At 41.8% G+C, this 21,726-nt stretch overlaps 1 protein-coding gene and 1 non-coding gene across 5 annotated transcripts in view; both read right to left on the reverse strand.

Annotated features, from left to right (window-relative positions):
• Positions 1-4,340: 4,340 nt before the first annotated feature.
• Positions 4,341-21,726, reverse strand: part of Spire1 (spire type actin nucleation factor 1) — a 141,172-nt gene continuing 123,786 nt past the window's right edge. For 2 of the 4 annotated variants that reach the window (XM_090353434.1, XM_090353435.1), the window contains 7 exons: positions 18,751-18,893; positions 15,725-15,898; positions 10,927-11,064; positions 10,347-10,417; positions 8,879-8,906; positions 8,645-8,781; positions 4,341-5,571 (listed from right to left, as the gene is read on the reverse strand). In XM_090353434.1, the coding sequence (XP_090209560.1) occupies positions 5,313-5,571; positions 8,645-8,781; positions 8,879-8,906; positions 10,347-10,417; positions 10,927-11,064; positions 15,725-15,898; positions 18,751-18,893 (950 nt within the window). In that variant the 3' untranslated portion in view covers positions 4,341-5,312. The remainder of the gene's footprint in view (positions 5,572-8,644; positions 8,782-8,878; positions 8,907-10,346; positions 10,418-10,926; positions 11,065-15,724; positions 15,899-18,750; positions 18,894-21,726) is intronic. The other 2 variants (XM_090353436.1, XM_090353437.1) reach the window with 1 other exon arrangement.
• On the reverse strand, positions 20,848-20,951 carry LOC150049915 (U6 spliceosomal RNA). The gene has a single exon (XR_016538924.1). It is a non-coding gene; the product is annotated as a U6 spliceosomal RNA (small nuclear RNA).

A 21,726-nucleotide genomic window follows, 5' to 3' on the forward strand; every position in this document is an offset into this window, starting at 1 on the left:
AATATTCTGCAAATTTCAAGTCCACTGTGCTAATACCCTGACAGGCAGGAATTTAACTTGGGAGTTGTACTTTGACTTAAGGAAAGGCAGGGCTGTATGTTATAGCTGTTGAAGTACACTTAATGTTGTGCTGGCTGTTCTGAAGACAACTGGAAGGTCCTATCTTATGTGACATTGGTGAGGCTAGGTGGCTGGTACAAGATTGGTTGTGTGTGTGTGTCTTTCATAGGTAACTTCCTTTTGAGGTTTGAGGTTTTCTTTTTGAGAGATGGACAAAAACTTGTAAAACTGACTGCCTCTGCATTGGGTTTTAAATAAATAGCACTATTTGTACATTCTTGCTTTTGTGTAATTTTTTTTTTGGTCGGGCGTGGGGCTTGAACTCTGGGCCTAGGTGTTGTCCCTGGGCTCCTCAGCTCAAGGCTTGCACTCTAGCACTTGAGCCACAGCACCACTTCCAGTTTTCTAGTGGTTAATTGGAGATAACAGGCTCATGGACTTTTGTGTCCAGGATGGCTTTGAACTGTGGTCCTCAGATCTCAGCCTCCTGAGTAGCTAGGATTACAGGTGTGAGACACTGGCACCCAGCACTTTTATGTAATATTCATAATCAAGTTTGTCCTTAACATACAGAAACATTACTTGGAAAGAACTGTCATTTTACACGTCAGTGAGAATATTTGCTTGGACTACCCAACTTGAGCTGCACAGGAAGGAGACTTGCCTGAACTACACAGCAAGACCCTGCCAACTTATCCAAGCAAGAGCTCAAGACCCTGAGTTCAAGCCCCAGTGCCAGCATGTATGTGTGTGCATGCACGCTCCTCCCCCAAACACCATACACAAATTAGATGACTGGTATTGCTGTGAAAAAAAAATACTTTGCTAATTAGTCTAGGGTTTTTTGTTTTGTTGTTTTTCCTCATGTATCAAAATCTAGGATCTTAGGCCCTTCAAAAAGGAAGTGCTTATTTGCTGGGGAAGACCACTTTGGAGTAGAGGGTCCAGCTGCTACATGCAGTGTCTGTCACCGCTGGACTGGAGGGCCAGTGAAACCTGGGGCGGGAGTGCAACCAGTGTGTACCCCATGCAGCTGATCGCTTGTGACCTGGAGTCGGAGCAAGAGGACTGAAGGTTTGTGGCTGATACACAAGCTCAGTTATTTAGGATTCTTTCTCTTTCCAGATGTGTAAAACCAAAGCTGCTGCCATGGTTGTTTTGGGTGGCAGAAGGGAAGCTTGACTCAGGGCCTGAGCGCTGTCCCTTAGTTTTTTCTCTTAAGGCTGGTGTTCTATCACTTGAGCCACAGCCCCACTTCCAGATTTTTAGTGGTCAACTGGAGAGAAGGGTCTCTTTTATGCCTGGGCTGGCTTTGAGCCATTCATTCTCAGATCTCCACCTCCAGAGTAGCTAGGGTTATGTGGGTAAGCCACCAACACCTGGCAGATTTCATTTATTTTTCTGCTTTCCCATCAGAGCAGAGGCTACAGGTTCAGAAGTTTACCTGATCAGATCGGCTGGTCCTCCCCACTCCTTCCCTAGAGCTTCACACCTAGAAGCTGCCGAGGAACTTCGATTTGGGTTGCAAAAAATCTTTGAGGCACCTGTGGCAGGTCTCTCCTGAGGAGGAGCTGGGGTATGTGTGAGGTTCTCAGTGCACACACCCCTCTTCCCTCTGGATCTAGGAGAAGCGAAGGCCAGAACAAGTGCACACATTTGTACAAATCATCTTGTTATACACACATCAGAGAGAAACCTCAATACAAAAAAAGCTCCTTAAACATGCGATCCAGGGAACATGTACATAGATCTAAATCAAATGCAGTATCAGGTGATACTACGATATGCAGTCTGTGGTGCCACTCCTAGAGTGCACAAAGTGTATGTAAGAAATTTCCTAAGTTCCCATGTGAGGAGATGCTATTTAGAAAGTATAAACAAACACTGGGCATGGTGGTATACATCCACACGCCCATGAGTCCAGCACGCAGAGCAAGGCTTTGAACCTTAATCCTCAAATCTCAGCCTCCTGGGTGGCTGTGGTTACAGGTGTAAGTATCCGGCTCAGACTTTATTTCTGGGATTGCCATAAGCTACCACTGCCTGGTCTCTTACCTCCCCGCCTGCTGACATCGAACAATGGATGATCAGAAGACATCGGAACTCAACACAGAGACTATGACCAAAGACATTTTATTTTTCCCTACACAGGTTTTAAAATAAAATACTTGCATGGAAAACATTTAGTACCATCATATCACCCTGAATGTCAGCAAATCCCTCTCAACTTCCTAGACAGGAGCAGCCAGGTCAAATGGTTCTGATTGTACAAAATTTTTCTGCTGTTCTGCTTTAGTAAACACTAATGTAATTTAAAACATTCATGTCCTGTAGGACACCTATAATCTAGTTCCGTATTTATTAGTGTAGTTAGAAAAATACAAGCCTTAAAAATTCCACAGTATGAGTTCATGGTGTTAATCGCATCTCTCTTCCTTTTTTAATTGGAACGGTGAAAGACCTGAAATCTGGTAAGATCATTAAGTCACTGTACATATCAATTATTTGATTTAATTTTTACCTGCTTTGGGACAGTTAATTCCCATTGTCCACTGAATGAATGTCTTTCAAATATTCATGAACACATTACAGTACTGACAAACATCTTATATCTGACACTGGTAGGAAGTGAAGCCACAGAGAGGGAGGCATAGACTTCCCTGGATGACCCCATGGCCTATGGGATGAAAGGACCTGGAGCTCATGCCTGAAGGGAGCTGGGATGAGAAGAAACGACAAAGATGTGTCCATGCTCAGGGTGCATCCAGCTCCCACAGAGACCAGCTGGACAACCACAGCTTGCTACTGGCTGGAAGTAAAATCTGCACCGGGAGGAAACCAGGACAGCAAGGCACACTGCACAGGGAGGAGATTCCAGGAGGGCCAGGAAGCTCTGAGCAGAGGCTCAGGACTTTAAAAGCAAGTGCCACAAGCTTAAATCAGACCATGGAAACTTCACTTAGCTCAAATGTTAAAGGGGGCATGCATGGCCTAGATAAGAACTTGGACACATGAATTGGTTTTGGTACTCCAGAGATACTAATTTGATCCTAATGTGTTAACCTTATTTGATGTTCTTTCTTACACAACTTTCTACAAACGATTTCATTGGACACACCACTCACTCAACCTCTTTGATGAGCTTGGCAAAGCTGTTCGTGGAATTACAACCATAATGATCTAGTAAGAAGCGATCACAGTGTTCAAGTCATTTGTGACCACATCCTGTATGGTAAACCTGAAGAAGTGGAATGAAAGGTTTACTAGATAACTGCATGGTGAATGTAAGTGGAACTCTTATTTGGGGTGGGGGTGGAATATAAATAGCAACCAGTCACTGTTTTAAAAAGCATGTTACCTTGGTGCATATTTATATACTCATACAAATACCACCTCTTCTTCTTTACTCGCTTGTGGAAACCAGGCCAGCTTAAGCCTGGGCTATCCAAGAGGGTGGGTCTATCTGTATAGTTCTGATGTTTTCTTGAAAACCTTTAAACCTGAGTTTTAACCAATATAATTTTGTGTGTATGCTGGTACTGGGGTGCTTGAACTCAAGGCCTGGGTGATATCCTTAAGCTTTTTTTTTTGCTCAAACCTAGCACTCTACCACTTGAGCCTCAGCTCCACTTCTGGATTTTTTGGTGGGTAGAGATAAAAGAGTCTCAGAGGCTTTCCTGCCGAGCTGGGCTTTAAATTGCAGTCCTCAGATCTCAGGCTTCTGAGGGGCTAGGATTATAGGCAAGAGCCACTGGCATCCAGCTAAGCAATGTAGTTTTGTAAAGTTCTTAAATAAAAGTCTTTAATATAATTGGAACAATTCAGTTTTCTGGTGGTCCATTTTTACATGCATTATAGATGAACTAGTAACATGCATTACTTTACTCAACTGGTAAGTTTATTTTATAATTGTAAATAATTTAAAGCCATTACCTAAACTGTAAATTTCAATCAATTAGAAAACTACCAGAGCAGCTTTGAGGGATGATGTTACTATTTTTTTTGATGTAGTAGGAATTGTGATGGGGCATGCCTTTTTAGTAAATGGAGCTGCCATAGTGTTGATGACAAATCTGCTCTATAGCTTTCAGGAAATAATAGTGCATGTGCACTTAACTGGCTTTCAAACATCAATGGTGACTTGAAAGGTTGCACATAGCTAAGCACACCAGTCACAAAGTATAGTCCATGGAACAGGGCACAAAAGCTGAGTGGTTTCAGGTGCCAAATACTACCTGGCGACGGACCTTCACAGAAACCCAATCTACACTCCAATGCCAGTCAGCATTTTAACCTTTTTAATTTGTGAAGTGTTAAGATTGGTGTTTCTTTTAAAAATTCATTTATAAAAACACATTTTAGTTCCAAGATTTAGGTACCAAATTGTGGCTGAATTTTAGTTGTGACAGCTGTACTCTGAAATGATGAAAAATATAGCCGACATGGATAAGTTGTATCTCATTTTCCCTGGCACCTCTCCTGTCACAATCCTTGTCATGGCTGACAAAATCGTAGCTTTGTCCTGAAACTCCCACAACATTTTTGATTTCCACCATGAAACAACTAGTCACTTAATACATTCACGAAAGGGAATGGAGGCCTGTCAGAGGCGCCACGGTGCTGGGACGGGGCCGGCAGCTCAGAGGAAGTGGCTACCTCATGCACAGGGATGCAGGCAGAGAGCCCCTTATAGAGTTTGTACCTCAGAACAACAATAATTTAAAAATCAGTTGCAAGTACCAGCAAGTCCTAGCTTTGTGCTGTGAGACGATAACAGGCTGGCCCTCCCCAGGGACTGGCTGGGGACAGGGCTTGGGACACTATGTACATGAGATAGGAACACTGTCATGTGGAAATGCCAATATGACTTACTGCTCAGAACTGTGCTAACCTCTGTCAGACCCACTTCCCCTGCCAGAGGCCTTTTGCCTTAGGCGGGCAATTATGTCAGGGACAGTAGGGACCAAACTAAAGGAAAAGTTTCTGGTTTTTGCATCCACAACACCTAAGAGCTAGTTTCAGGCTCTTGTTCTGTCTTCTGTGAGTGCAGCTGACCCACTGACTGACCTGTCACATCTCCTCAACCGATATGAACACAGCGTTCAGTCTGTGGGACAGTGAAGCAGCGGAAGTCTGATCTAATGCAAATTTAAGCCTATGAAATCAAACCTGGGGAAGGAGAAATAGCTTGGCAGTGTTTTCCACCCTGACACCGCCTCGCCTCGGACACAAAGCAAGTGGAAGGCACGGGCTCAGATCTCATTGATAGTCCTTTCTGAAGGACAGTACTCAGAGGGGCCTGCTGAGGACATATAGAAAGACTGTGTTTTCCTTTTTAATCGGGCTCTTTTGTTGGCCAACACAAGGCTGCGCCGACTCGAACTGATGATTTCCGAAATGAACTTTTTGCAGTCTACGCACACCTCCATTGTGCTCCAGTCCTCCATGAACTCTTTGGGAAATTGGAGTTCTTCATCTGATTTGTCCACTGACTTAGATTTTGAAGAAAACCTGGAGGAAACAAAGCCCAGTTGGCTCAATTCGAACTGAAGGTTCAATTGCAACAATAGGAAAGCAGGAATAATATCAAAATTGCTAAGAGAAGGGGTGATGTGTTCAAAAAGAAATGTCTTGGCTGGGAATTTGGCCTAGTGGTTAAAGTGCTTGCCTAGCATGCACGAAGACCCGAGTTCGATTCCTCGGTACCACATATATAGAAAAAAGCCGGAAGTGGTGCTGAGGCTCAAGTGGTAGAGCTCTAGTCTTGAGAAAGTCCAAGGACAGTGCTCAGACCCTGAGCTCAAGCCCAGGACTGGCAAAAAAAAAAAAAAAAAAAGAAATGTCTTCATTACTGATTTCTAAAAAGTAACACTCTGTATAATACTTTAATACTAGCAATAAAATTATATGAAATGCCCTTAGATTAAATATTATATATTACATATTATATTAAACATATTATGTTAATTATATTAATGCCAAAGCATTATGGAATGAGTAAGCAAATTGATGACATGATTTTGAAAGGATTTTTTTAACTGGACACAAGGTTCAAAAGTGATTTTTTTTTTGCCAGTCCTGGGCTTGAGCTCAGGGCCTGAGTACTGTCCTTGGACTTTCTCAAGGCTAGAACTCTACCACTTGAGCCTCAGCACTACTTCTGGCTTTTTTCTATGTATGTGGTACTGAGGAATTGAACCCTGGTCTTCGTGCATGCTAGGCAAGCACTCTACCACTAGGCCAAACTTCTGGCCCCTCAAAAGTAATTTTTTTAAAAGACAGAAGGAGCTAGGTGCTGGTGGCTGATGCCTCTATCCTTAATCAGTTAGCTAAGATCTGAGGACAAGAGTTCCAAGCCAGCCCAGACTGAAAAAGTCCATGATAGCCTTGAGCTGAAGAGCTCAGGAATAGTGCCCAGGATGAATTAAGACCCATGATCCCCCCCCCCGCCCCCCCTCACACACACACAAAAAGAAAAAAAAAAAAGGAAGGAAGGAAGGAAGGAAGGGAAAAAAAAAGAAAAAGGAAAAAGTCCATGAAACCCTTTATCTCCAATTCACCACCAAAAATAGACAGAAGTGGAGGTATGGCCCACATGATTTAACCCCAGCCTTGAGTAAAAAAGCCAAGGAACAAAATCAGGCCTTTAGTTCAAGCCCCAGTACTGGAATAATAAACAAACATGAGGAAACATGTTTTATTAAGAAATAACACCAAAAAGCCAGGTACTGGTGGCTCATGCCTATAATCCTAGCTGCTCCAGAGGCTGACATTTGAGGATTACAGTTCAAAACCAGCCTGGGCAGGAAGCATGTGAGACTCTTATCTCCAATTAACCACCAGAAAACCAGAAAACAGTGGTGCTGTGGCTCAAAGTGGTAGAGGTTTAGCCTTGAGCAAAAGTGCTCAGAGACAGTTCCTAGGCCCCAAGTAAGTGCAAGCCTTATGACTGACCAAACCAAACCAAACAAAAAACACTGAAAATTGTGTACTTGTAACATCTTCAGAAAACAGTCTCCAAGGTGTTTTACTGACTATGATTCATATGTAGACTGGGCATTTTAGCAACTAAGACACATGTACATGTTGCTAATATCATACTGATGATTCAGAAGGATTCCAAGTTTGCTTTTCAGGGACGGCGCGGCCTGTGTCATGACCATCAGTAATGCTGGATGTGTTTATGGTAACTCAGACCACAGGAAACTGAAATAAACTGATCATTTTGAGAGCTTTTTTGTTGGTTTGTTTTGGGTGCCAGTATTGAGGCTTGAACTCAGTGCTATCCCTTAATTTTTTCACTCAAGGATGGCACTCTACCACTTGAGCTACAGTTCCATTTCTAGCTTTTTGCTAGTTAATTAGAGATAAGAATTTCACACTTTCCTGCCCAGGTTGACTTTGAATTGCAATCCTTAGATCTCAGCTTCCTTAGTAACTAAAATAATAGATGAGAGCCACTGGAGCCTTGCCAATTTTTCTTAGTCTTATGATACATCCTGAAATATCATCTTTTTTTTTTTTTTGCCAGTCCTGAGGTTTGAACTCAGGGCACTGTCTTTGGACACTTTTTGTTTAAGGTTAGTGCTTTGCTACTTGAGCCACAGCACCACGTTCAGCTTTTTCTGTGTATGTGGTATGGAGGAATTGAGCCCAGGGCTTCATGCATGGTAGGTGGGGCACTCTACCTCTAGGTAATGCTCCTGGTCCCTGAAAAATTATCTTTTGATCCATGTTCTTGTTACCTGTATTTTTTTTAAAATCACATAAACTCCCTGCCCTGTTCTCTAGATTTGAGAGTAGTTATTTGGATTCAGAGCTGGAGCAAACTAGATAGATCAGCAGCACTAGAAATATTTTTTTTAATAAAATCGTGAGGTCACTAGGAATCATTTATTTTCTTGTTTTTTAACTAATGCAATTATGAAAGGCCAGAAAGGTCTAGGAGGTTGAGAGTACGCAGGAAAAAGCAGGACAATTGTCTCAAACCCACAGATGACATCCCTGTGAGCCTGCATCATGAAGAGGTGTTTCAGGGGACAGCAAGCCAAAGCACAGACATGTGTCTGAGGCTCAGGTCTCTTGCTAGGCTCATAGAGCCACAAGACTCTTCCCTGACAACCTGGGACTTGAGTTGGCTTTCCTTCACTATCTGTGACAACCAGTAAAGGGACTAAGGGACTGGGCTTTTTTTTTTTTTTTTTTTTTTTTTGGCCAGTTTAGAAAACTGGCAGCTTCAATTATAAATCTTTTGATTCTACCTGTACAATAATGAGCCACTGTAAATACAGGGGTAAATAGTTGCTTTCCAAATGGAGGAGGAAAGAAGGATTAGACTTGTCTGTCAGTTTTAAAATGACTTTTAAAGGACACAATGCTTACTTCAAAACAACTACATGATTAAGTATCCTCTGAGCGATGGGTCATGGTCCTCTCAAGAGTTACCACTAAGGAAGCTTGGGAGATCTGTGTCCAAGTTTGAACCAACAAAGGAAGCAGCAAATTCCTCTCTGGTCAAACCTAAGCCCTCTTCCCAGTTCCTGTAAGCAGAGAGGAGGCTTGGCGGACACAGGTCCTGGCTCACCTGGCAATGCTCCGAAGTGGCCGATGGTGGCTAGTAGAGGGCTTTTCTGACCTCATACAACTTTCTCCTCTTTGCAAGGCGGAAGGTCCCAAGGAAAAGATAGGGAGCGTGGAGTATGGCTTGGAGGGCAGTCGCATCTATTCCCCCCCAGCCCCCCAAAAAACAAAACAAAATTAGTAAGACTAGCAGAAACAGAACATGGACACAGCTCTACTTTAACCAAGGTGGGCTTACCTTTTTGCAACACTGTGAGCACACGGGCCTGTGTACAAAAGCAGAAGCATTAGTTGGTGTGATGCAAAGGATGTGAGCAGAGTTTGGGAGGCCAGTGCAACACAGCGTGACTTCTATAACAAACTGAATAGTCTTCTTCTTAGGCCAGAATGTAAGAAACTGGTTCAACTGGGATTGGTGGAAAGACAGTCTGTAAAGCTGAACTGTCCCTCTGTCCTTCACTGATAAGGGAAGATACTATTGACCTCAGCTAAAAGGCCAAGAAGTGATTACTGTGTCTCTTACAAAAGAATGGACTTTTGTTCAGAATTTTCTTATTAGTATATTTAGACTCATATAACCATATGTCTTGTCTTTTCTGTTTAAATGTGATCCATTGGAGTTATTTGCTTATGTAAAAGAAATAACACAGGGGCTGGGAATTGGCCTAGTGGTAGAGTACCTGCCTAGCATGCACGAAGACCCGGGTTGGATTCTTCAGTACCACATACATAGAAAAAAAAAAGCTGGAAGTGGTGCTGAGGCTCAAGTGGTAAAGCTCTAGCCTTGAGAAATCCCAAGGACAGGGCTCAGGCCCTGAGCTCAAGCCGAGGACTGGCAAAAAAAAAAAAAAAGAAAAAAAAAAAAGAAAAAAGAAAAACGAAAAAAAGAACACAGAAAAATTTCTCAGGTTCAATAATACTTTGGACCATTCTCCCCCCCTCCCCACACTAACCCCTGGGCTTGAACTCAGGGCCTGAGCACTGTCCTTGGGCTGTCCTTAAGGCTAGCACTCTACCACTTGAGCCACAGCACCACTTCTGGCTTTTCTATGTATGTGGTACTGAGGAATCAAACCCGGATCTTCCTGCATACTAGATAAGCAGTCTACCACTAGGCCAAACTCCTGGCCCCTGGACCATTCTTTTTTATTGCCAGTCCTGGGACTTGAACTCAGGGCCTGGGTACTGTCCTTGACCTTCTCAAGGCTAGAGCCACCACTTGAGCCACAGCACCTCTTCTGGCTTTTTCTTTTTCTTTTTTTTTTTTTTATTGTAATTAGTAAAAGGGTTACATGATATTTGGCAGATAGAAGGTGCATTAATTCACATACATTGATACCCTTTCACATGTCTTCTGGCTTTTTCTATGTATGTGGTACCAAGGAAACAAAACTTCATGCATGCTAGGCAAGCACTCTACCTCTAGGCCACTACCAGCCCTGGTTTTGAAGAAAACAGATCTTCCTTTTTAAGTGATATGAAGGTAATACAACAGAATGGATCACTTCTAACTACTACTCCTGGATGGAGGCAATTGTATTTCTTTTTATGACTATTTTTGGGATGGGTTTCACTAGGTCATCTAGGGCTAGCCTTGAACTCTAAATCTTCTATGAGTGTTGAGATTACAGGTATGTCCCACTTTACCCAGTAGCAGTCAGCATTTCTTTAGTACTGTACAATGTACCTTTCATTAGTTACCTTACCTCTTACAAAACTGACAGGTGTACGACCAGGTGAAGAAGGAAAATCTCCGTGTTCGGCAACAGAAGCAGAGCTAAAAAATACAAAGTTATAAAAAGAGAAGAACAGGACCAACAGCTGCCCACCTAATGCCCATAGCTGGATATACTTCATATTCATCTAAGGGGATGTCACAGACAGAGGGAGGAAGAAACATAAGAAATCCCATACTTATAGTTTGGCACTGTGCATAGTAATTCTCCTTCAGAAAGCAAGAAAAGGCCATAGCACTCAAGAGACTTATCATTAAGAAGGTTCTGAAAAATTCCTGTTTCTCAAATGTATTTTCTTTATAGATCCTTTCAAAGGATAGTTATAGAAATGCAAATATGGCTTCATCAAGCCATACTGCTACTATTATGATTATTGTTATGGTTATCATATCACATATGGACCCAGTGCATAGCCAGTATATAACTATCTTACCTTCTAAGATCCCCTAAGTCTTGTACCATCTAGCCAGTGTACAAGGCTTCTAGGAGTCCATATCTAGGACTGACTAGTCTTATATTGTTCTGTTGAATCAACTTTATATAGCTCTACCTTTCCTTTTTTCAGGGCGGTGTAGACATCTTTATACTGTTGGTATTTTTCCAGCTCTGCCTTCACCAGGACCTGTCGGATATGCATCACTTCTTCCACGGTCAGAGCGAGGCATTCCACTGGGTAGCAGAATTCCTCCTGAAATCCAAAATGCCACATGGATAAGGAACTCATGCCTGCTCTGGGACTGCAATTTTCCCTTCAGATCAGACACCTGGTTAGTAGCTGCAGAGAGGAAACAGGCTTCCCATGATCACTGGGATAGAGCTGGCTCCCTCTGGGGACCACTGACTGCATCATTGCCAAGTGCAGGAAGACTACAGATGGCAGAAACCAGGACCATGGGATTCGCTGTAGGCGGCTGAAATTTCCAATCAATGAAAGCGCCTCTTGTTTGCTCACATATTTTGCTGTAGTAATTGTCACATTAAGTACAGCTATGCATCTATGCTTGAAATCTTGAAAAAAATTGCTTTCTAAACCAACTTTATATTGGTTTTCTCCTAATTATATACAGACATCAGTGTTGTGGTGTGCCTTATATACTAACAAAATAAACAGCAAATTCACCACGGTGGTCCTGTCTTCAACAAAATTGGTTTGTGGTACCCAGAATAGCCAAGAGAAGGTGGTTAGTACTTTATATTGACAGCATTATTTAGTGATCAGTTACATCAGCACACTTAAAAAGGGTCTGAGTTGAACTGGAACAAGAAACCATGGGAGCAGTTTACAAGCAAAAAGCTACCTCTGCAGGCTGCCTTCGTCTCCAGATTTCCATGATTACTTAGCAACAATGGCTGAATGTGCAGTCAGCCCTGGATGACATGGAAACACTCAAGAATTTCATAATAAATATTTATGTTGGCTGTCTTATGTTAATGGCTTCCCTACAAACAGCTGTGGAAGATGTTGATGTAACTGATCCTACTGAATTAAGAGGCTCACACCCATCGCGCTCCATCCGGCCCCCTCTTGATTGGTGGATCTAAGAGAAAGACAGAACAGTCTTGTGCATTCGGACCCTGCCAGCCTTCAACGGGCCATTGTGGTGCGGTGACACTGAAACTGAATGTTCTCAGCACAGACACATTATTATTCACTCCCACACACACAACAGCATTGCTCCCAGGCATTCTGGAACCAAACGAGCCAAATGAGAAAGCACATGACTAGGAACGCAGTCCGTGTGTGGAGTTTTAACATCCAGTTCTGTCTTTCAATCAGAGAAAAACAAAAATAAATCTATGTTGCAAACTCAACAAACATTAGCATTTACTAAAAATAAAAAAAGGTAGTTTCACAAACTAGTGCTTCTTGGTTAAAAAAAACAGCACAAAATGATCTCTGTTTGTGGTAACTTAAAGTAGACTAAATTGGTTTTAAAATTCTTTGGGAAAAAATCCTGCAATTAAGTTTTTTTTTTTTTTTTTTTTTTGATGACGAGCCTGTTAGGATTCCAAGGTCGAGAATTGTTCAGAAAGATGACATCATTTGCTTGAAGATGCCCATAATACACATTAAAAAAAAATCACCCATAGCACAATTTTGTCTTTCAGTGGGAACAGCTTTTTGAGATAATAGGATTAAAGCAGCATATTCAATATCTGCTCTGTTTTGCTCCCCCTGAGAACGGAGTGCAGTGTCAAGTGGAACAATGGACTGCCGTTCTGAAGGTCAAGCCATTAGAACTGAGTGCTGGCTCAGTGCATCTGAGTGACGGGTTTTCTCTTTTTAACATGCCAAAAGAACAAGTTTCCTACCATGATTTTTACTCAACAGATACATTGCCCAATGGCTAGCTGGCAATATTGCTAAACTGCAACCACATAATTTTTGGATGTGGCCAAGAACCAGATGCCCTGGGCATGCCAGGAAAACAGCAAGTAGGGTTAATTTCCCCAGATGTAAACTAGCACACATAGCTGCTAAGCAATCCAGGCAGAGGTAATCTCCCCCCCACCCCCGCTTTTTTTTTTGGTGCTGGCACCAGGGCTTGAACTAAGGGCTGTTCTTAGCTGTTTTGCTCAAAACTAGTGCTCTGCCACTTGAACTACAATTCTACTCTGGATTTTTATGGTGGCTAACTGGAGCTAAGAGTCTCATGGACTTTCTTGCCCAGTCTGGCTTTGAACTGTGATACTCAGATCACAGTCTCCTGAGGGGCTAGGATGTGAGCCACCAAGACCTAGCATGGTAATTCCCTTTATGAGCAGGGGCCAACTCTGTGTCATGATAAACCTGCCAGCAGTGAGATTCCCTTGTTTCAGTCACAGAAGTCCTTAGTCAAGCACATCTTCAACTTCCTGCCTTCAACTACTGTAGAGCTAGACCTTCATAGGACATAAAATTTTTTTTGCTGCTTTGCTTTCTGATTTTTTTAAAGTTCAAGTAGATTATTACCCTTTAGTAAAATAACTGTAATCAAGTCAAATGCTAATGTTTTAATTCTGGAGCTTTCCCAAGGACAACAAGACTTTAATGCAACATGAAATAACATAATAAATACTTCTCATTACTTGTTTCAATTGACAAAAAAAATTAGGTCAACATCCCCAGAGCCAAATTAAACTTTATAGATTTTGCTTCAACTTGTGACCCCAGGGTTTGGAGTGAGTAAGAGCTTTTACCACTGAGACACTAGGTTTTGTCAGTCTAACAGTAGGTGCTGGGCTTGTTTGACAAGCTACATTGCACTAGAGGGTAAGGGCTATTCCTTGCAATTGCATTTCCTTCCCTGCTCTGTGTTTCTAGATGACAGGAGGAAGCTAATTCCTTACAGGCTTTCACAAAGACTACTATGTGCCTTTGGGGCTTACAGGTATGCCCACCACAAAGTTTACCGAGTTTCACTGGGTAAATTCTGGCTGTGTTTTAACTATATAAAACGGGTTAGAATTAGGCACTATAGAAGTTAACCGACAGAATTTTGGTGACTGGGCCACAAAGAAACGGGAAGAGATATCTTTTTTTTTTTTTTTAACCTTCAGTACTGGGGATTGAACTCAGAGCCTGGGCACATTCCCTTGGCTTTTTGGCACTCTACTACTTGAGCACAACTCCACTTATAGCTTTTTGTTCATTAACTGGAAACAAGTGTCAAACTTTCCTGACCAGGATGGCTCTGAATTTCAATCTTCAGATTTCAGCCTCCTGAGTCGCCAGGATTATAAACCTGAGCCACTGATGCCTGGTTTTGAATAGCAAATATCTGAAGACTGTCTGAAACGACCACTCGTTTTCAAGTTTTTAATAAATCAGGCAGCAATTTTAAGCCAACTGAAACACTCAGAGAAAAATCCTTTCTCTGTGGGAAGTAGATATCTCTGCAGGAAGTTGAGATATCTCAGTCAGGGGTTATTGACAGCAAAATGCCAACATGTAGGAGTGGCAGGAATTAAAGAGCCACCCCCACACCTCACTGTTTTGCCCAATGGACAGATCTAAAATGGGAAAAAGATCTGAGACCTCATGACAAATGACAGAGGAAGGAATGTGCTGCATCTGGCTTACATCTGGAGCCTCCTTTCTCCTGAGATGACTAATAGAATAACACAAGGCCCAGCTGCGAGGTCATCAGTTTAGTAAATACCAAGTCTTTAAGAGCCAGGCCTAGCTATTCACTAGGGTGTGTGTGTGTGTGTGTGTGTGTGTAGCCTTAAAGTCAGGACTTGAGCACTGTCCTTGAGCAAAAGAGCTCAATGCTAGTTAGTACACTAGCATTTGAGCTATTACTCCGCTTTTGGCTTATTTGGTAGTTAATTGGAGATAAGAGCCTCACGGATTTTCCTGCTGAGGCTGGCTTTGAACTGTGATCCTCAGATATCAGCCTCTTGAGTAGCTAGGATTTACAGGCATGAGCCACTGATTCCCAGCAATTTTTTTTTGCGGGGGAGGGGGTGAGACAATAGTATTAGGGCTTGAACTCAAGGCCTGAGCACATTCCCTACGTTTTTCTGTTCCAGGCTGACACTTTACCACTTGAGCCACAGCTGTACTTTCAGCTTTTATTTTTGGTTGTTACTTGGAGATCAAAGTCTCATATACTTTCCTGCCTTGGCTGAGGTCAGCCTATGATCCTTAAATCTCAGCTTTCTGGGTAGCTAGGATACAGACATGAATCATCTGTGTCTACCTGATGATTTTCTTTTACAATCTTTTTGAGGCGTTTCTCAAAATCATGTAGATTCAAATAATAGTAACATGGATTATCCTGTGAGAAAAATCTCAAAAGAAGAGTTAAAGTGTGTTATATAACCCTATCCCTACTAAAGGAAACAGAGAAGCAACACTATTGTCAGAATGTATTTGGCAGGTGCTAGCTCTGGCTCAGGTTGGCCAGAACTGGTCCAGCCTCTGGACCCTGGGAGGTTGAACAGGAAGTGGCAATGACACATGCACACCTCCGGGGCCAGGTAGTCTATGGTGGCCTGGCTAGCAGGAGCTGCTTTGCCAGCTGGGTGAGTGAGCAAACTCCTACTAGGGAGGGAGGCGCCATGAGCAAAGCACCTGGGCCTCTCGAGCAGATGACAGGTTCCCAGTGACTCACTCCCAGAGACAAACACCCATGACCTCTCCAATGTGATGCTGCATTTTGAGTCTGTTGTCCTTTCGGCCATTTCTCTCTCAAATGAAATCATGGCATGATCTACACATCCTACACAGGATTGGAATCAACGATCAGAAGCAAAGGGCCCATCTGAGCTGTTAATTCTTGCAGAGTACAGTAGCTGAGGTATCACTGTCATGGAGATACAGAGAATAAAGTAGGTCCCAGAACCAGCAGAAAGAGGCCAACCTTTGAGGATTTCCACCTGCTGGTGAAAGCTCTCTCACACAGATAATACATAGCCCCTGCTACCCCAAACATGGCTGCTTCAAAAGGATGAGAGCTGAGCAGAGAAGCTGTTTGTATGGTAGAGAAAAGTGGTCGAAAAGGCGTCCTTGGCCAGACACTGGTTATCCTAGGAACCTGAACAACAGAAAGGAGAAAGAAAATGGCAAGGGAAAGAAAAGGAGAAAATAATGCTGAACACGAGGGTGCTATAAATAGCAATTACACATCATGAAAGAACAACAAAACCCACCAGGAGAATGGTAATGGTAGGTGCTGACGTCTGCATTCATGGCGTCAATTAGGGGTGAAAGCATGAAGTCACGCCCAGAGAGGGCACAGTAGTTCACGCAACAGAGTACAATTTAAGATGGTTTTCATGTGCTCTCGGGAGCACTTCCGAGTCTCCTGTAGTCCGGCCCACAGCCTGCTGCCTCTGCAGGATGCTGGGAAGCATGGACACTCAACCCCATCACCACCCCGCCCGTCATTTGAACAAATGGTGAAAAAATGACATTTGCAACATTCTAGGGAAAGGAATGAAGACAAAATAAAATAAAAATGATCAACAACACAAACATTTCTTCCATTTACAGTTTAGGAGTTATAAATACAAATTCTCTTTTAATACAATTTCTTGTCTACTAAGATTCGAATTACTATTTATTTTTAAAAGCAGCACTTACTAAACTATAGAGCATTACTGTGAAAGTATGGTGTGTGTGTGTTTTCCCAAGACAAGCTGCTAATGACAGAGACATCTACTTGTTTTGACTGGTGCTCTGAGCACTTGGGGAACTGCTCTCAGGAGGAAATCCCTTCCCTGACCTTTAACCCGCACACCATCTTGTGGACTCTGCTTCTCAGACACTTTTCAGTGCTTGCAAATTAGTTTTCCTTGCTCTCCTTTCTGCTCCTCAGAGAAACATCAGACTGTGACCAAGCACAAGCTGTGCCAGGAGGTAAAATTTCTGGGCTTTACATGAGTAGAAGGTCTTTGTATAACTTCTATTAGTAGATGAAAGTACTTTGTAATTGACCTCTGATTCCTTTACACTGATTTTTTTTTTCTGGTACTGGGGCTTGAACTCAGAGTCTGAGCATTGTCCATAAGCTTTTCCCTTCAAGGCCAGTGCTTTACTACTTAAGCCACATCTCTACTTCTGGCTTTTTGGTGATTACTAGAGCTAAGAGTCTCACAGACTTTCCTGTCTAGGCTGGTTTCAAACCATGATCCAAGTAGCTAAGATTATAGGTGTGAGCCACTGGAGTCTAGTCTGCACTGATAATCTTTGAATTTGAGACTAGCCTTAATAATGATGCTTTAGGATCAGAAAGATTAAGTCTAACTTCTTAGAAAAGTTGGACTAAGGAAACATTTTCACCAGATGAGTTACAAAACAACAGGATAGAACTCTATCTATCTATCTATCTATCTATCTATCTATCTATCTATCTATCTATCAAATCTAACTATCACTTTTGGACTGGTCCTGGGTTCTGTTCTTGAGCTTTTGTGCTCAAAGCAATGGCTCTACCACTTGAGCCACAGATCTACTTCTGGCTTTTGGGGATGGCTAACTGTAACAGTGTCACAGACTTTCACAACCAGGCTGGCCTTGACCTGTGATCTGCAGATCTCTGCCTCCTAAGTAGCTAGGATTATAGGTTTGAGCCACCAGTGCCCAGCCCCTTTTACATATTTTTAAGTTGTGACTACTGTCTATTTGATAAAACAACAGCATATTTACTAGTCCTTGTCTAGTCAGAATTCTGTTTTTCTGTTGATAAAGCTACTGACAAGGCTTAATGCCACCTAGTAGCAAGGTTTCAGAGAATCTTTAGGAGTTAGAGGAATTCCATTAGGACTGACCATAAAAATCATTGTTTCCTCAACTGGTTTGAATGGAGATTGCAGATCAAATGGCAATACTAAATTCTGTTCAGTCTCTCTGTGCTCATGGTGACTACACAAGCTTCCTATGTTTTGAAGGTGGCCATCTGTTTTTGCTTGATTTGAAGTCCTAATGAGTCATCACAGTTAAAAAAAAGAACTAAATATATATAGTAATTTTAATGCATGAGTATTTGGAGAAACATCAGGTAGTAGGTTGTGGGTAGAAGCTGTGTATCTTGCCTATGGTCTCCAAATGGGGCTCAGAAGAATCTCTCTGCAGAACTCTTTTGGCTGGCAGACTCACTAGTGCTTCTTGGCAGGCCAGTGTGCCACCCCATTGTCCTGAGAAAACATCACTACATGGACCCAGACATTTCTGGACTGGTTCTGGAATCAGGAAAAAACTGTTAGCCAGTCCAAGGATAAGCTCTGGCCCCATAGGACAAAATATATTAGAAAAGCATACAATGACTATAAATGGGTCAATTGTTTTCTATCCCCTGTATTTTTGTTCCATAAAATTATCTATTATATTCAGATTTGACCAAGAGTTATTTTTTTTGTCAGTAGTAGGACGTGAACTCTGGGCTTGGGCGTTGTCCCTGAGCACTTCAGCTCCAGGCTACTGCCCTACCCCTTGAGCCACAGCACCTCTTCTGGCTTTTTGGTGATTAACTGGAGATCAGAGTCTCATGGGCTTTAGTGCCCAGGCTGGGTTTGAACCACAATCCTCAGATTTCAGTCTCCTGAGTAGCTAGGATTACAAGCATGAACCACCGCGCCCAGCAAGAGGTTTTTTTTTTTTTTTTTAATCTGTTTTTAAATAATAATTTTAAGTGGCCATACATCTAAGGAAAGGAAACAAGTACTTTTTTAATAAAATTAATTGATAAGTTTTCTGAAAAAACAAAGTATTCCAAATAAACAAAGACTACCAAGTATAACTAGAGCCTATTTTCTTCATATATTAGACACTCAAAAGCTAATTTCAACCTTCCAGTGACCTTTTCTCCCTTTTCCTTTTGAGAGAAACTTAACAGTTCTGGTTTTCCAGCAGATGCTTAAATCACCACTGATTCCTTGAGGTACTTACCAGAGATCGGGAACTCTGCCGGGACGGGGGCAGGAACTGTCGCACATTTGTGGGGGTCTCCTTCTCAATAGAATGTCGTCTCTGTGGTGGCTGCCGTCTCTCTGGCTGGGGTGTTGATGATATGGGCAAGAATTTTGGAGGTTCTAAAAATTTAACCAAATAGATGAACTGTCTACAAAACACATGCCTTAGATTTGTGAATTGTCCAACAGAATAGTCTTTGTCATTTATTTCCTGGAGAGGTATTTTAAGGTGGTAACAAGTCTTACAGGGAACATAAGGGTTGCTACCAAAGCACCTTTGTAAGATAAACTTGCTATATAGAAAAAGCAGGGATCTGGGCATGGTGGTATATGCTTGTAACCCCAGCCACTGGCGAGGCAGAAGCCCAAGGATTTGGAGTTTGAGGTCAGCCAGAAAAAAAGGTAGTGAAATCTTATCGCAAAAACACAGCAAGCCAGGTGCAGGTGGCTCACATCTTTAACTACCCAGGTGATCTGAGATCACAGGAGCCAGCCCAGGCAATGGAGTCTCCAAGAGACTCATCTCCAATTATTAGCCAAAAAGCTAGAGGTGAAACAGTAGCTCAAGGGGTAGAGCATTACCCTTGAGCAAAAAAAAGCTCAGGAACAGGCAAAAAGGGCTGGGTTATGGACCAAACTTTATAGCACTTGTCTGAGACATTATTTTTAAAACACATTAAGATATGTCTATTGTATGGCCAAGAAGAACCCTAATCATTCCAAAATTCTCAGGTGTATCTTCTTTTTACATTTTTTTCTTATGAAGAAAAAATAAGAAAACACTTAGTCTATTAAAATAGTTTGTCTTCAGACTTAAGCTGCATACTGAACCAAACAGCTTTGATGTTACCATTATACCTTTCTTCTCCTTTACTGGTTGTCCTTTTCTCCCTCCCTTCCCTCTTTCCCTCCCTCCCTTCTCTCTCTCTCTTCCTCCTTTCTCCCCTCTCTTTCCTTTTTTTAAAAAAATGGTGCTGAGGATCAAACCCAGGGACTTTTGCATATTATGCAAGTGCTTGAACCACTTAGATTCCCTAACTCAAGGAAGAATTTCTAATCAAGCTTACTCCCTGTTAACTCTTCCTTACTCTGTCCCTACTTCTTAAAACAATTTCAACAGGGTTCATGATGGTTTATTTGTTTATTTACTTATTACTTATGGCCTTCCATGCCCCCTTTGCATTTCAAGTTGTGTGAAGTTATCTACTGCCATTGTAAGTTGTTTGGCTCTTCTCTTCTTAGCTTTTAATAGTCTTTATTTGTTCTCCATATTTTATTCTCTAGTTATTATATGTCTAGGGGGTTTCTCCTGGTCTTGCCTGTTCAGTGCTCGGTAATCTCCTTCTACGTGAACGACACCCTCTTTCTTGAGGTTGGGGAAGTTTTCTACTATTATTTTTTAAAATTAGTTCTCAATGCCTTCAGCTTCTATTTCTTTCCCTTACCTATAGTCATGACTCATGGGTTTGTTCTTCTGCAGAGGTCTTGTAATTCTACTTGTATCCTATAAACATTTGTTTAATTACCCTGCCTTTTAGACGTCATGGGGCTTGAACTTGGCTTGGGTACTGTCCCTGAGCTCTTCAGCTCAAGGCTACTGCCCTACTACCCCTTGAGCCTCAGCCCTATTTCCCATATTCTAGAGGTTAATTGGAGATAAGAGTCTCAGGTCCTTTTGTGTCTGGGCTGGCTTTGAACCTTGATCCTCAGATCTAAACCTCCTGAGTAGCTAGGATTACAGGTGTGAGCCACTGCACTTGGCCCTTGACTGAGTTTTAAGAAATTGATTTTGGCAACCTAAGTCTTCACTTCCAGGATTTCAATTTGATTTTTTCCCCCCAAGATTTTGTCTTTATTGAATTTATGTTATGAATTTATTGAATTCTCCCTTCATATCCTGAATTGCCCTATTTATTTCATTTATCTATTTACTATCTAGTTGTTTATATGATCTTTCCATTCATACAGGTATTCAAATATTGTCTCTTTTGAGGAAGACATGAACTTGGTGATCTTTTTAAAAACTGGGATTTACACATATCTGGCCAAAATTTAATGGAGATTTCAGTCTTCAAAAAATACAAAATACTTCCTAAGTTTGTGTGTATCCTTACATAGAGGCATGATAATCTTCTCTGTATTGCTCCAATTTTAGTGTATGTGCTGCCAAAATATCATGCTAGCAATGTTTTAAAAAAAGAATAGTTCTGTATTTCACATTCTGGAAGCATAAGGAGACATAAAACTTGCTCCCAGTGGTTGATTCAGTATTCCCTCCCATGCTATGCTATTTTCAATGGCTTAGAAGCTGTCGAGAGGAAAGTGAGTGTCAACGTTAAGTGGGATCCATATATTTGGATTATCCCATCAAGAGAAACCATGGAAGGAAGACAAAGGACATTTACCCAGTCAAGAAAAGATAGAAGAGCTAGAGGTGTGGATCGCCAGCCCAGCACGTCCAAGTCCCTGAGTTCCAACACCAGCATAGCCAAAAAAAATATGTGTGTATGCGCGCGCGCGAAAGAGAGAGAGAGAGAGAGAGAGAGAGAGAGAGAGAGAGAGAGAGAGAGAGAGAGAGAGAGAGAGAGAGAATCCATTACATGATTTAATTGGGTCTCTATAATATTTAATTGGCCTGGCTAAACACTAATTACAGATAATAACCCAAGCCAACTGTTACTGTTCTTGATATAATCTGTTTAAGTAACTGAAATGCTATGTAAAGAATTTTAACCATTAAATTCTCTGGTGTATGAGAAACTAAGTCAACATTCTAAGAATATATATAATTCATGCTTAATCCTTTATAATAATCTCATAAATGAAAAGGATTACTAAAAAGCCTTTAGAAATCCTTTAATTTTAGATATGTATGTTCAAAAATCTATTGTCTAAGAGTTACAAAGACCTTTAGTATTATACCTATGTGGATCACGGTTGTGTGGAGGGCCAG

This window comes from Megascapheus bottae, chromosome 19 (genome assembly GCF_031878675.1).
Source record: "Megascapheus bottae isolate mThoBot1 chromosome 19, mThoBot2.hap1, whole genome shotgun sequence".
NCBI lineage: Eukaryota > Metazoa > Chordata > Mammalia > Rodentia > Geomyidae > Megascapheus > Megascapheus bottae.